The 11,451-nt window shown below is 52.4% G+C and overlaps 1 protein-coding gene across 1 annotated transcript; it reads right to left on the reverse strand.

Moving 5' to 3' along the window:
• Window positions 1-1,308: 1,308 nt before the first annotated feature.
• Window positions 1,309-2,297, reverse strand: K452DRAFT_228819 (uncharacterized protein; the record flags this gene model as incomplete). Its single annotated transcript, XM_033536996.1, has 3 exons — window positions 1,309-1,432; window positions 1,489-1,965; window positions 2,125-2,297. The coding sequence occupies 3 exons, from the start codon at window positions 2,295-2,297 to the stop codon at window positions 1,309-1,311; spliced, it is 774 nt and encodes a 257-aa protein (XP_033397103.1).
• Between the last annotated feature and the right edge of the window lie 9,154 nt (window positions 2,298-11,451).

Below are 11,451 nucleotides of genomic sequence, written 5' to 3' on the forward strand. Positions count from 1 at the left end.
TTTTTTGTGTTTTGTCTCCCATCGGCCACGCTGACTACGGCACTCTATACCCCCCCACTATATCTCGAATTTGGAGATTTCACGACTGTACGCATAGCACCAGGCGCCTAGTACTCTTACACACAGACGTATTGAGCACCTCGACCACACACTATGACTGTATCACTTTCTCGCCCGGTTGTGGCACTAGCTTATCAGCGCTCTTGCATGCGCGAGATAAGGCCATCCCAGCATCTCGGGAATAGTAAGGATTATTGATGCGGCCGTCATTGGCCGACATCTGCATCGCGTAGTTATTGAGAAATATTGCGGCCGCGTAGCACACGCAGGGCCGCGACGCTGCCAGCTCTCGGAGCAGTAGGCCCTTCCGACGACAAGAATGCTGCTGCAGCGTTGTTTCCGTGGGTGACGCAGCGAATGCGTCGTAAAGTCAAGGAAAAAAGAGACCTGTAGTCAAGGGAGAGGCGACCCGACGCGAACAGCCTCGAAACTACTCTAGGAGTAGCTAGCCAAGGGCGGACCGAGTTAGCACGCGCTGCGCTCGCCAAAAACATCCAGGGCTCCTCCCTTTTCCCGCCCTTGGCGAGCTTTTGGGGGCTGCGCGGCGCGCACCTCCTCGTATTCCTCCCCCCTCCCTTTGCCTTTGCGCATGCGGGTGATCATCCGCACCCGTCCATTCACCTGCTTGCTTACTTGCTTGCTGACAGATTGCTTAGATCTGCTGACTGGGTTTCTGCCGCACCTTGGATCGCTAATCCCCTGCCCTCCTCCTACGCATATAGCGTCGCGCGCCAGAACATGCATGTAAGGGCCTGCTTATGTACACATAAATAGGGCTGTATGTTTTGCCATGCCGGCTGCCTGCGAGGAGAGTCGCCAACTGACCGGAGGAATTTCCGGTTCGCCAAGTTGGATAGCCCACGGCGTCGGGTCGCCAAGCGAGGAGAGGGTGGGAAACAAGATTTGTCAAGGGGAGTTGGCAACAGAAGCTCGGGAGGAATGCCGCCGTGTCTCTGGAGCGTTGAGACACTCGGGTGAGTACACCTGTTGGCCGCTTTGAGGCTTGTTGCGGCGCCGAGTGATTACTTGCAGCCTTTTAAACCTCATGCTTCGTACGTGTAACTTCAATTCATTTTAGTGTGACCTTGTGGAAGTACTGGTGTCGGCTCTATACAGCTCGAATGCACGGCCATACCAGTGTGCCGTAAACACACAGAAAAAAAAAAAATGTATCAAACATTTAGAGAGAGCCCGTTCCACTGACTCTCTCCCTCTGATTGGTATCGAAGTCCCCAACATGGCGTCCACCTAAGCCCTATTTTTGCTTACCTCACTGGCGCCGCTGGCCTTCCACGCGCTGAGAATCAAGTTGACTATGTGCTCGACGTTCTTGCCGTTCTTCACCTGGGCAAAGATCGTGGGGCCTCCCTCCCTACAGAACACGGGGTCAGCAAACGCATCCAACCCCATAGAAATGCTCGAGCTTACCGCATCTTTCGCGCATCTCTCTCCATAACATCCAAATCCGCGCCGACGATTTCAGCAAGATCCGTCTTGTTCACGACCAGCAGGTCGCTCTGGGTGATGCCCGGGCCGCCCTTCCTAGGGATCTTGTCGCCGCCGCTCACATCAATCACGTAGATGATGAAGTCGGCCAACTCCCTACTGTAGTTCGCCGCCAAGTTGTCACCACCGCTCTCGATCAGCAGCAGGTCCGTGTCGAAGTCCCGATGCAGATCCTCCAGCGCAGCCAGGTTGGTCGAAATGTCCTCGCGCACCGCAGCGTGCGGGCAGCCGCCCGTCTCAATGGCGCGAATCCGCTCCGGCGCCAGCGCGTTGTGCCGCGTCAAGAACTCGCAGTCCTCGCGCGTAAAGATGTCATTCGTGACGGCGGCTATGCTGTACTTGTCGCGAAGAGCTAAGCATAGGGCGAGCATGAGGGCCGTCTTGCCGGATCCGACGGGTCTGTATGACACACGTTAACTTGGCTGCTCCAGGTTTATAGTCCAATGGCTATCCCGAGCCAAGGCTGGGCGTGTGGGTGTGCGCGAAACTTCCTCCTCTCCGCCTTCCTACCAATTGTGTGCGCCATGCTGCATCGTGATGTTTTATACACGTACGTACCCGCCAATGCCAATGGTGAAGGCTCGCTCGCCCCAGCTTCTGCCCTCAATTATGGGCATCTCGCGCCCCAGGAAGGAGCCAGGTCCGTCGAGGATCTCATGGCTGTGGCCGTGCTCGGCTTGGCCTCCTGCGTGCGAGTGCGAAACGCTGTCGTGCGAGTGGGAGTGTGTCATGGTATCCAAGGGCCCGGATCTGTTAGGTAAGTGAAAGAGGTGGGAGGCCAGGGATCCGGTGGCAGAGGTTGATCGCGGAGGCTGGAGGGTCGTGTCACACGTGCCGCCTCCCGAGGCGGGGCGTGGGGTCGCTGTCGGCCCAATTGGCCAGAGCTTCATCCGCTATTGGTGCTCTAAAAGCTAGCTTTAACTGCCGTACAACAAAGTATCTATTGGAATAAGAGCTGATGTATATTTGTTTGAGCCAATTCCAACGAAGTTTGTGCGAACGTGATAGCCTCTACTCTCTTCACAGCCATCTAAGAAAAATTCCCCTCACTACCTCCCTAGCCGATGTCGCTCTTCCACGGAGTGTCGTCAGCGTGTTTATCCTCAAGGCTCAGACTCTTGGACCGGCAGAAGAGGCATTTTTCACAAGTTGTGTTGTCCATGGCGCGATCAGGGGTATGGGTGTAGATCGTCGCTGTCGATTTGTTTCGATCGAAGATTCCAGTCTAAGACACGATGATGCTATAGTCATTGTTGTCTGCAGGCATTTCATTTTGTTTTTACTGCGCAGGTACCACGTAGAAGCTACATGGTGGTTTCTTTTGCTACTTTCCAAAACCGGTGCCAAGCCTAGGTGACCATCGGGGTCATCAGAGCAGCTGGGAGTTTCTTTGGTGCCTGCCTCATCATCATTCATCGAGCCTCCTTTCCTACCAGCGACGAAACTACAACCACGCAAAAAAACAATAACCGAGAATGCCCGGCCTCGTTATCCCAAAGCTGCCAGTTCCTATTCCACTTCAACCCTAACCTTCTACAACCATCCGGATCGTTCAGCTTATAGCTTCAGGCATGAGAGAAGTCTGTCCCATCAACGATTATGTCACGCGAAAGCTTACCCAACACTGCCATAGTTGCCTACAGTTTCCTATCGCATCTATCCATTGATTCGCATCTTCTCCAGGGTATTACGCCGCATCGAGCCACAAGAGCCCCCAAGACGGCGCTACAACAGAAGTAGCCTCAACCTGTCAATTCAAACCACATTATGGCTTCTTGGGCCTGTTATTATCGGCCATAGGCGATATATGGACGTCATACGGAGAAGACTGGGCTTGATAAAGACACTGCGTATCACCAGACGAGCGCGGTGACACTCGCTGTACCATCGGAATAAGTAAATAATGGCAGCAACATTCAAACAACAAGGAGCCCACATCCACCATAGTCAAGCATACATGGAAGACCAAGAATGACAAAAGATGGATAGGCGGCTGGCTCAAACCCACAGTGCCAATGCAAAGACCTGCAGACACAGCTGATGCCAGAAAAGAGAAAGGATGGTCATGAAAGTAAACGCACAGATTTCAAGAACGGCACAGTGTTTTCTACGCTTCCGCTTCGCAGCAACACTCCAAGCCAGCGATTGTCAGTAACGTAGCGCGCTTGTCAAGTTGTCCAACTCCACGTTCTTGCATAACATATTCGAGAATAAGCCCATGAAAGGTAGCGGTTCCAAGGGCGGTGTTGCCAACCTTCGGCTTCAAACTCGTCAGATGGGCCAAGGGCTGAGTCGGTGGTGCTTTTTGGCAGTTGCGCCTGTCTTTGACCGCCCCAAAGCCTAGGGCTCCCGTTCATCTAGCCCATTAGCAAGAGGGAAACCATTGACTTCCTCATCGATTATATTATGATTGGCACCCTGTGGTGGTTTTTGTGTCCTGCCTCTAGCTGAGGTGCGTTTCCAGCATCCGGCTCTGCCTTGATTGTGGCTTGCTTAGTCTCGCGTGCTTTTGAGTCTCCGTTCCAGGCTTGCGCCTCTTATGGTTCTTTTCCCGTGCAGTAGAGCTGTAGTTCATCATCATCCTCGTCGTTGAAGATTCCGTCAAGGGTTTTAGGCTGAACTCCACAAACTGTGGTCGTGGCCAAGCACTCACAACCCCGCGCCAGTGCAGGCGATGAGAGCCGTGTGTAGTTGAGAGCGGAGCTGGCGTAGGTTATACCATGGAGAATCCAAGCATCTGCAATGTAATGCGTTAGTTCGGTCCAAACAACTCTCCGGACCTTCCTGTCGTAAGAAGAGGCTTGTCTGACGTCTCCAACTGGTATGTCCCTAAGAGCGCATCGTGCAAAAGCCCGCTTTCCGAGTCATCGTGTTATCTTGATCTCCTTAAATCCAGCACAGTTCGGAACTAGCCTCTTCCCTGATTGAACAAAGTAAGCTGTGATCGTAGGCTCACAGAACACGAAGCCACCGGCCCATCGAGTCTTGTGTGGGAGCCTGTTTGGCATGGCATTGAAGCAACTACAGAGAACTATGCGCAGGTAGTTGCACACTCTTTGTCCAATTCATAGACTCGACCGGCGGCATGAGTGCTCAGACCATTGAACCTCCCTGGTTCGATAGCTATGGACTACCTAGCTCTCACGAGTGTTGAGCTGAGCGAAGGTGACCGGGTTTTGTTCCCTCAATTTAGCGCACCCACAGCCACTTAGCCTCCAAGGCAGCATCTTGCGTCCTTCTGGTGATGTGCTAGCCAGCCCTTGAGCCAGTAAGTCTCTCCAACTCTCATCCATGCTTTGTGTCGAGGCAACCGCGACCCCATCAGCCAGCCTTTTCACCCAGTCAGCCACGCGTATGAAATATCGGTCCTCTTGCATCAGTGCCGTCACGCTTACCCTCACACCCAAGGCAATCCCTCTTTTTCCAAGTGTTCCACAGGTACAATAGATCCGGAATCGGTGAGCGAGGACCAGATGTAGCGCGAGGGATCTTAGTGCCGTCTACGAGAGGGATGATCATGACGGAGTATAAGTAAGAGGAATGGTGTTTGCAGCTGTTCTTGCGGGACTGGTAGTTAGCGACAATGCTGGGAAGCCATGGCTTCCTCATCTGTCAGCAAGTTTACGGTAGGGAGAGTCCATGGGGTGCCATCCTGAGCGTGAGAGATCCCCACTGTCCAAGTGTTGCGTACCATATGTTCAAGCTTTTGAAACAGGGTTTCTTCTTCGAAGTCCCACACAAGGTGAAGTCATCAATGAAAAAAAGAAATCTTAAAAACCCGAAAATCAGGATATCGAAGCTCAGTATCGAGTCCCGTGTTCGGTAAAAAAGAGTGTGAGGTCAAAGAAAAGTGTGTGTGGGAGGGATATCGAAGCAAGCAACGAGTCCCAGTCACGGAGCTCTCAATCGCCTATCGCTGTCGTATAGGCATTGATATGGACCAAGCTGGTATCCTTCACAAGGAAAGTGCTGCATTTAGCGGCCGCCATCAGGAATACACCGTCAGGTCAGACCATGCAGCATGCATTAGTACATTTCTTAGCGAAAAAAGCCCGGGGTCGGCTGAGTTGAGGAAGGATACGTGCGTCTGGAAAGTTTGAGCGTGAGCGTGAACGCTGCAGGCTCATGGGATATGGCGTGTCGAGTTGTGACTCGAAGTGGTCGAGGAGAGAAAGGAAGAAGTTGGTGGGAGGTTGACGGCGTTTATAAATGGCAGTAGGGCTCGGCCCGGAGCGCTAGCCGGCCCGTCACGACGACACTTTCGAGCCAGGCAATCACAGGGTGGGGGGAGGAGGTTCAAGCTGCAGTGAATTGCTTGCAGCTAGGGAAGGCATGTGGTGCCTTGGCTAGGTTAAAGACGCCACAGTTATTAAGCGCAGTGGAGCTTGGGCAGCCAGTCAAATCCGGGGTGCCTGATATTACCTAGGTAGGTTCTAACTATGGATGACTGGAGGACGGTGAAGGCTCTTGTCTCGTTGGCCATGAACATTGTCCCAGTCAAAGTCCTTGGCTTCACGGTCCCAAAGCCCGCTACCTGCATGTCATGTCAAGCTCTTTCAAGGAGCAGCAGAGAGGCAGCCTTGGTGTGAACCGAAAGTGGTGAATGGAGCACTGAGGCCGTGTCACGGGTGCCTGTGCGGCTGTGACTGCCCTAACTGAAGATCAGGTGGCCTCCCCCGTGGCCCTGGCGGCCCCTGGGCACTTTTCTTCACAGCTGGCGGGCAGACTGGGCATCAACGGAGGCAGGCACGGCGGGCAGGAGCCTGCTCCGGAGGCCGAGAGAGCCGCTAAGCGAGGCAGTTCCTCGGCCTATATAAGGGCCTCTCCTCTCTCTCCTTCTCCTCTTCTTTTTCTTCAGCTCTCTTTGCCTTTGGCTTAGATCAAGTGTAGTATCTGTTCTTTACAGTCTAATCGCTGTAACGTCCCTACGGGGGCTTCTTGATTAGCACTTTTTGGAGCCCGAGGGGTGGCCGCTGCGCTTGCGCATGTCGCTCCTCACTGTGTCGCCCGTATTTGCACTGTCTCGGGCTGACGCGAACATTCATCTTTTCATTGAGCTGCTCGGCTTGCCTGGGCCCTCGAAGAAAAGACTTGATTCTGTTGTCCCATTTTCATGCCCAGTTGCATGTTGTGATGCTCACAAAGTGACGCTTGATGTTGTTGTCCAGCTGAATGAGCCCACTCTGCTTTGCGTTGCTCCCAGGGAAACCAGCGTGCGAATTTTGATCCAGCACCTCACTTGGACGTGCTTCTAATGCAGCTGTGATTCGTTTTACGTGAATCCCCCTCCTGTAAGCCGCGTTGTGGAGAGAGCAGAGCAGAGAATGGTCGCGGCGAGTTGGCTATGAGTGTCGGAAGTCAGGGCAGGAGGCATCCACCAAACAAGACGGACAGTGGCACGCCCTGCAAAGAGGTCCCTCTTGACATCGATAGTACTGTGATGTGGCTTTGAGCAGCACTTTAGAGCCTTTTGAACTCTTGTTCCTAGTTGTGGTGTTGGCGATCCGCGCCGCCAACAGCCTACGTCGCCCATCCAGCCCGCTCACAGTCGCAACAGAGGCCAAGGGGCAACACCGCCACCATGCGATAGCAAACAGCCGCTTGCGCAGATTGCCACTGCGGTTGATCTCCTTTAAGCGGTCTGAGGAGGGACGTCCCACCCTCCCTGAGTGAGTCTGACAGGGAGCCACCGGCGGCCGACGCCATTGACGAGCCGGCTGCGTCTCAGAAGAGCGGCGTACTTGCGCCCTACCCTCACCCAAAGTTCACCGCCGCATAAGGGGCATCACTCATGCTTTCTCATGAGGGACACAGCAAACGGGCGGCGAACCGGTCTGAAAAGGGCCGTGGGCGGCGGACACCAGCAGCGAGCTCAGAGGGGGCTCACTGCGATCCAAAGCACTGACAAACCCGAGCCCTCCTCTCACCCACAGCTGACTGTCTCACAAGAGGCGATGCCTGCGTCTTGCCACGAAGCATGCAGCAAACCGGCTTGACAGGGGCCCCAGGTGGTCGAAGCCGGCAGAGGGCTCACTTCGTTTCAGCAGGCACACAGACATGCGCTCCCCCCCACCAACAGCTGACTACCTCACAGGTTACCTTGCCTACGCTCTGTGGTGAGAGGCTCAGCGAACTGAAGCGTGCTGCGACTATAGAAGCCTAGCGACCTGCTCCAGCCTTCAGACCGACGATGCGCCCCAGTTCCCGGGCCGGCGACATGGCAGCCAGCGCGCCTCCGACAGCAATAATCGCAAGACAACCCCTGAGCCAAGCGCTGTTCTCATACTCCGACCCAAGACTTCACGGATACTCGTCACTTGCTGCCCTCAGAGGCTTCGTGGAGCCAGGCTGCCAGCTCGATCCGCCGCCGGGTGCGAAACTAACACCACAATCTGACGCGAGAGCCAAACAAGAGAGCAAACCATCATGGAAACACCCACGATCAAAGGTATGAGGCTTTAATCATGCAAAGGAAGCAATGAGGATCGAAGGTTCTACACGATACCAGACTGACAGTGACGGCGCGGGCCTTTGTGCGAAGGCAGCAGGTACCCGCGGTCATGAGCCCATGGCCCACCCCATCAACTGCTCGATATTATCGGAGCGGGAAACCGCCAAAGGCTTTTCACTGACACGATAGGGATCGGACGCCCAAGAACTTTCAGGGGGCAGCGGTAATGCGCTTCGCGAGACTCGCAGTTGACCTTTGCGGAAACTTGAGCGCCAGGTACGAAGAAACACGCCCTCCATCACTTGAAGACGCAACTGACAATGGCGACTAGGAGTCGGTGTTTGAATTCGGCGGTCAAACGGCTTCCATACAGAGACGGCACGGAGTAAGAAACCGCAGCTCCGAAGCAAGCCTCGAGACTCTTCGCTCAATTCGCTACCCGTCGAGGTGCGACGGCACAAAGTTGAGTGTACTTCGGGCACAGGTTTGAACAAGTCCCGGATAGCGTGGTGCGGATCCGATCGTTGCAAGAGAGAGCTGACAGCACGCAGATAGGCATTACGCCAGTACCTGATGCGGCTACCGGAGACTCCGCGCACGAGACAAGCTTTTGCGCTAAAGCACCGAAGTCACGCTTTCCAACGCGCAGCGATCCATTTTATACGGCGGCGTCCGCGAAATGATACCCCTAAGCCATAGCAAGGAACCACAAGCCGGCATAAAACGGCGACAGCGGATTTCAAGCTTCAGCCGTGGGAGAGCATAGCTATGACGAAGAGGATGACAATTTGGACCACGATGTTCGGTCGACGCTTTACGTTTGAAGAGCAATGGCGACTGCTGGGGCTTCGGCGAGAACCGTCCTGCGAGAACTCTCCAGCGGAGGCGGCGGCCGTGTCTTAAGAAAAGAGTTTGATTGCCGCAGGTGAGAGGTCCTAGCTCCTTTGCTAGTCGTGTCTGCTTCCAGTGGAGGATTCCCAACGCGTTTCGCAAGGCTGTGCACTAATAGAGCATGATAGACTATGATCAGATCGGGACGAGGGATCACGATCTAAACACCAGTCGTGCCAGAGTAAGAGCACCCGGTGCGAAACCTGAAGGACGCAATTTCGTTTGCTGCCAGCAGGCAAACGCCGAGGCCCCATTCCTACAGCCGCTGCCGGTACCCGTATGCGTAACCCTCCGTTGGAGCCCACCACAGATTTAGGCAACACCGCCAACCCACGACGTCTTCGCTCTATCCTCGGTGATGTACCAGAATACCAGGTCGCCCAAGGAACGAGTGTCGAACAAAAAACGGCGCCTGCCACGCCATGACCTTCTCACAACCAATCCGAAGAGAGATGACAGATCGAAAACTCCTTCTCCATGTCCACAGACCACTCTGTAGGTTGTCGACTCTGGTGCAGAGAAACGGGTATGTGGCTTTTGGCACGAGACGTTGTGTGACTCTGATGAATACGGACAGATGAAAGGAGCCTGGAATATCACAATAGGAGAAAAGAAGAAAAGAGACATGGGTAGAGAGAAGAGAGGATGAAAGAGACAAGAGAGGTCAGGGAAAGATTGTGTATAAAAGCAAGTGAGAGTAATGAGAGGAAACGACACAAGAACAAAAAAGTAAGACATCAAATACGAGGAAAAAGACGAAGAAGAGGAAAGGACAAAAAGCAGAATAACGCAAGAGATGTAGGAGACGGTAAGAGGAGATCACTTTAGAGAAGACGGAAGGAGATACCAGAAAGAGAGGACACACGACGACTATAACGACAAAACGAAACTTCCCACTGTGGGTACTCGCAAAAAGAAACAAAATAGAAGCACAAAACAACGCAAATGAACTTCCCACTGAGGGTACTCGCAGTAATGCAAACTGAATGCACGAAACAAAGCAAGGAACTTCCCACTAAAGGTACTCGCAGGAGAAAACATCAACAATGACACAACGAAACTTCCCATGAAGGTACTCGCGGAAGCGCACGATGACGACAAGAAGAAAGAAATTTCCCATAGAAGGTACTCGATGGAACATACGACTGATGAAACACATGACAGTGACGTAAGGAAATTTCCCACCATGGGTACTCGCAGAAACGCAGGACAACGACAAAGATGCAGACAAAGATGCAAAAGACTTTCCCACTAGAGTTACTCGAGGAAAATCATGACGGTAATGACGATAGGAAACTTCCCACAAAAGGTACTCGCAGAAACCGAAGACAATGAGAAAAAAAATTTAAGAAAACTTCCCACTGAGGGTACTCGCAAAACACAAGAGACAGCAAAACTCCCCATTAGAGGTACTCGCGAAACGCACGACAAACAACTACGACTTAAAGCATTTTCCACTAAAGGTACTCGCGAAAACAGAGGACGAAGACAAAAAGTTAAGAAAAATTCCCACTAAAGGTACTCGCACGAAAACAGGACGAAGGTAACAATCCCAAGGAAATTTTCCCATTAGAGGTACTCGCGAGAAAACACGACGAAGAGAACGATTTAAGGCAACTTCCCATTGAAGGTACTCGCGAAGAAATACGATGAAGACAATAATTCAGGGCGACTTCCCACTGAGAACAAGAAAAGCACCGGGAGTGGAAAACAACGAGCGAGGAAATAGGAGAAAGATTATAAGAAAAGACCACGGGAAATGAAGACCACGAGAAAGAGACCATGGGAACAGACCATCAAGACAGGCTACGAGCGAAAACTATAAGGAAAGGTCTTAAGAAAAGGTCTTGAGAAAGATGATAGAGGAGACCGGAAGACAAAAAGAAATAAGAAGAGACATGAGCACAGAGAACAGTAGCCTTGGAATTGCTGAAAGGCCCTAGGTGCTTATGCAGCAGCTAGGTCGGAGAAAGAAAATGACTCAAATGAAAAGAGTAGGCTATCCAACAGCCAAGTGAGTACGGTATCCAAAAACCAGGGCAAGGAATCAAATTCCGGTGCAGACTTTTTGGGTCGTATCAAGAAATAAGAAATGCCAGTCAAAGAGCCTGGCTAATGGCTTTGGACAAGTCGGATAAGAAAAAGAAAGTACCATGAACGAAGACAAAATAGACAAGAAGGAAAGCTCCTGGAAAAGCACTTTCTGAGAAGGTAAAAAAAGAAACAAAAATGACGGATAATGGAATCAGAGAAAGAAAATTCCAGTCTCTATGGCTCTACCGGTGTTCATCAGGATGAACATTATGAGCAGAAGATGACTGGAACAAAGGAACAACGATTGAGAAGAACTGGAAAGACCTTACTGAGAGTTTTCGAATGACTGCACGAAACGTCTCAAGTCCATTCAACAAAACCTTATGATGAGCAGTCAAGGGCCATATAAACATGGCGAGTAAAAAGACTTGGGACATCAAGAGGTTGGGACTGAGCAAAGAGAAGCCACGTGCATCTAATGGCGGCGAGGAAAACCAGTTCAAGAGCCG

The sequence above is a fragment of the Aplosporella prunicola genome (genome assembly GCF_010093885.1).
Source record: "Aplosporella prunicola CBS 121167 unplaced genomic scaffold K452scaffold_14, whole genome shotgun sequence".
NCBI lineage: Eukaryota > Fungi > Ascomycota > Dothideomycetes > Botryosphaeriales > Aplosporellaceae > Aplosporella > Aplosporella prunicola.